Below are 3,338 nucleotides of genomic sequence, written 5' to 3'. Positions count from 1 at the left end.
TACCTGAAGGACTTGATTAGCTGGATCAGGTGCGTTTAAGACACCTGAGTTTGACACCCCTGGTTTAGACTCAAATGGGGCAAGTTCAAGCTCAAACCGTTGCGCAACGTTTTGCTACGGTTTCCGGTTTGAACCACATGTTTCCTGGAAACGGTGTGCAACGGTCTGCAACGGGGTTTGAGATACGTTTTCTCTTGTTTGGTGGGTGTGTCAAAAATGTCAGCCCAATCAGCAGCAACAAGTATATAAACCACACGGTATTAAAGAGACAGCTTGCACAATGTAATTAACATCAAAATAAATTCACAAGAGCAAGTATATTGTTTGCACATGTTTATTTACATTAAAGGCAAAACAACTGAAATAATAAGAGCACAAGTACAGATCTGGAACTTCTTTAAGTCTGTTTAAATATCATTTAGTAATTGCAATGTCATCTGGTCCATCCTTTCCTTAGGAAGGTGTGCAAGACACTGATCAATGTAACATAAAAATACTATACATATTTATATATTTTGCTATTGTATTGTGGAGTGACACTTTCAAAAACTTTTCTATATTCCTCTGATTATATAATGGTAAATATTACAATAACATAGCACAACAACAATTATCAGCAATAATGATAAGCCTAATCCTCGCAATAAAAATAATAAGGTCATATAGATCATAACACGGTCTCGGAGGTAAGAAGTGGGTTATCCTTCACCTGAAATGTTTGTCTTTTCATCCTGAAAAACGAATGTTGGATCACAATAATTAGGAACCACAGTTTTCCCAAATCCCTTCACTCTATTGGGATATTCTCTTTTATTCTGGAGGCAAGGGCAGTGACTGTAACATTGAGCGTATTTTGTAGTATTAAACACGTATTTATACAGATTTCATCTGGCTCCGAGAATTCTTCAAAAAGAACACAAAGAATGGCATTCTCGGCTGCCATAGTTGCAACTCTTGCGTCATCAGAACAGGGTGTTCAACGCACCACCGTTTCCGTTTAAAAAACGTTTTGCACCGTTTTGTCGGGGCTGAACGCAGCCCTGGATTTTTCCACAGCAATGCAGTGTTGATGATATCCATGGATATTTGAGAGCTCTATAGGGGAGTTCCAGCCTGTAATATCAAATGCTGTGTCAAACCGTATAGCATTCAGGCATACCTGAGTGTCAAAACACCAGAAGCACATTATTGGTGCACTTGTGTATTGGTATAATCTTTACACAACTGGTATTTTTGTAAATAATTCAATGTGTTTTATTTTACTCTCATTAAATATTTATTGAACTGTATTTATGTGTAAATTTCCCTCACAGAATGTAAACAAACACAGTACTCAATTGAGATGTGGTGAAAATGACAATGTTTTAAAAAGACCGAGGTTTACACATTATTATTTTTTTTAACTTACATGCAGCGTTATAAAAAACTTTGCACTACAATGAAAACTGTGCGATATAGACTACAACCAGAGTCATGTTTTTTTTGTTTGTTTGTTTAGTGGCGGAATTCTGGTTCAGTGGCAACTAGGGCTTATAGAAAAGATTTAGGAGGAGAAAAAAAAACGAGAAAAACGCAGACTGCGGAGTAATGAATCTCGCGTAATCATTAAACGGAGCAGGTGTTTAGCCTTTAAATTACGCAAGAATTTACTTAACGTGCGGGTGATTAAAACGGCATGGCGCGTTATATAAAGGCATTTCATACGTCTTTCCAGCACGTGCATATTAGAATGGCGTATGGGACAATACGGGAGCGTCTGATCCTTATACTAAGTTCTTTCACATGCATTACTTTAGTGCAGTGCAGACATGTGCTGCAATTGTCTGAAAATGAAAAAGCAAATGATGATGGTGAATTTATATCAGAACAACATATGTTTGACCACGACGAGGCTTTACCTGATTTTGAGTACCTAGGTGATGACGCCATTGTCTCAGGTAATGAGTGCTTGGTTTAATTTGGGTGTAGTTATATTTTTGTCAAGTCTAATACATGGGCATCGACAATTAAAGGGCAAGTCAGTTCTTCTGAAGCCGCCTGGTATGCCATGTCTCCAAGTTTGAGGTGTGGTGATGACCTTATGAAGTTGCAGCTCAGTGGTCCTGAAGTAGCACAAGTTGAGCTTTGTCGAGGTAAGCCGTCAATTCATTGTTGCTCGAATTTGACCACATAGTATCTTAGTTGGTTGTACTAGTCCTTTTGTGACCCTACCTAGACTTTACATGCATCAATGTAGTAAGAGACTTATACACCCCCCCCCCCCCCCCCCTTTTTTTTGTCACAGGTAATGGGGCACCTGTTACCCTCAATGAGTTGCCACTTCACTGTGGACACACCATACCAACTTATGGAGGTCTTATATATGCTACCCCGTATGATGGGTGTGGTGTTGCACAACAGGTATTGCTTTCTGTTCCACGCTGGGAAAAACTGATTAATTTGAAGTTACAAAAAAAATTAAGGTGAGTGGTTGCAATCAATTTATTTTAGATGCATTTAAATAAACCAGTTTTAGTTTAACTTTTCTGTCTATTTATATCAGCCGTGCATTTTTTACACCTAGGCCTTCAGTGGCATCCTACATGAATTAATCCATCTCTTCATACCATCATAATGATGCCACGGCTATAGAAACCATAAATATTACACAGTAATGCAGTATAACAGGGCACTACATAACAGACAGGTATCTTATGTAGCGAGAATGAATGCCATTACTAAAGAAAGAAACCCAATTAACAATTGCGCAACACATCATCGGTAGCTGAAGCATTAACCTAACAAAATGACACAAATACAGTCCATCCGATGTTCTTACAGACATTTATTCACTCAAATGCATTTATACTTTACAGATAGCATTGGTATAAAACGAATAAGGTGATTGCTTGTGTTTTAAAGTTGATCTAACAATTTAATGTTCTCTTACTGCTTTATTTCGTCTTCACGAGTCTCCCGCCGGTCTGCCAGCGCACTGCAGGAGGAAAATAGTGGTTAGCACTGCTTTACTAGGAAAGTGAGCAAGTAACATTTAAAATTCATACAAGACGATGAAGAAAAGTGTGTACATGTGTTTTAACGTACCTCTGTGACTCATCTCCCCGCTGGTCTGGAGGAAAAGCCCGCTTAATACAGCTCCACTTGGGGAAACTGAGATATTCTTACGGAAACTTAAACCTGGCTTTATATCGCGCAAATAACATCAGCATACAACGCATCAAGCGATAAAAGAGTCTAAAATTAACCTACCATACTCTAGTGGTTTTTCATCTTCACGAGTCTTTCACAGAGCCGGTGCCGAGAAGGTGTGTGGTTGTTTATCGCAGTCATTAGGACTA

General features: G+C 38.6%; 1 protein-coding gene across 1 annotated transcript in view; it reads left to right on the top strand.

Annotated features, from left to right (window-relative positions):
* The first annotated feature begins 1,714 nt into the window (after positions 1–1,714).
* The window catches only part of LOC107566464 (uncharacterized), a 13,867-nt gene continuing 12,243 nt past the window's right edge, over positions 1,715–3,338 (top strand). Inside the window, exons 1-3 of the mRNA XM_016251925.1 lie at positions 1,715–1,937; positions 2,013–2,132; positions 2,285–2,400. Of these exons, the coding sequence (XP_016107411.1) occupies positions 1,730–1,937; positions 2,013–2,132; positions 2,285–2,400 (444 nt within the window). The 5' untranslated portion in view covers positions 1,715–1,729. The remainder of the gene's footprint in view (positions 1,938–2,012; positions 2,133–2,284; positions 2,401–3,338) is intronic.

The sequence above is a fragment of the Sinocyclocheilus grahami genome, unplaced genomic scaffold, assembly GCF_001515645.1.
Source record: "Sinocyclocheilus grahami isolate Dianchi unplaced genomic scaffold, SAMN03320097.WGS_v1.1 scaffold1077.1, whole genome shotgun sequence".
Classification (NCBI taxonomy): domain Eukaryota; kingdom Metazoa; phylum Chordata; class Actinopteri; order Cypriniformes; family Cyprinidae; genus Sinocyclocheilus; species Sinocyclocheilus grahami.
This window is presented reverse-complemented; position numbering and strand designations above follow the sequence as displayed.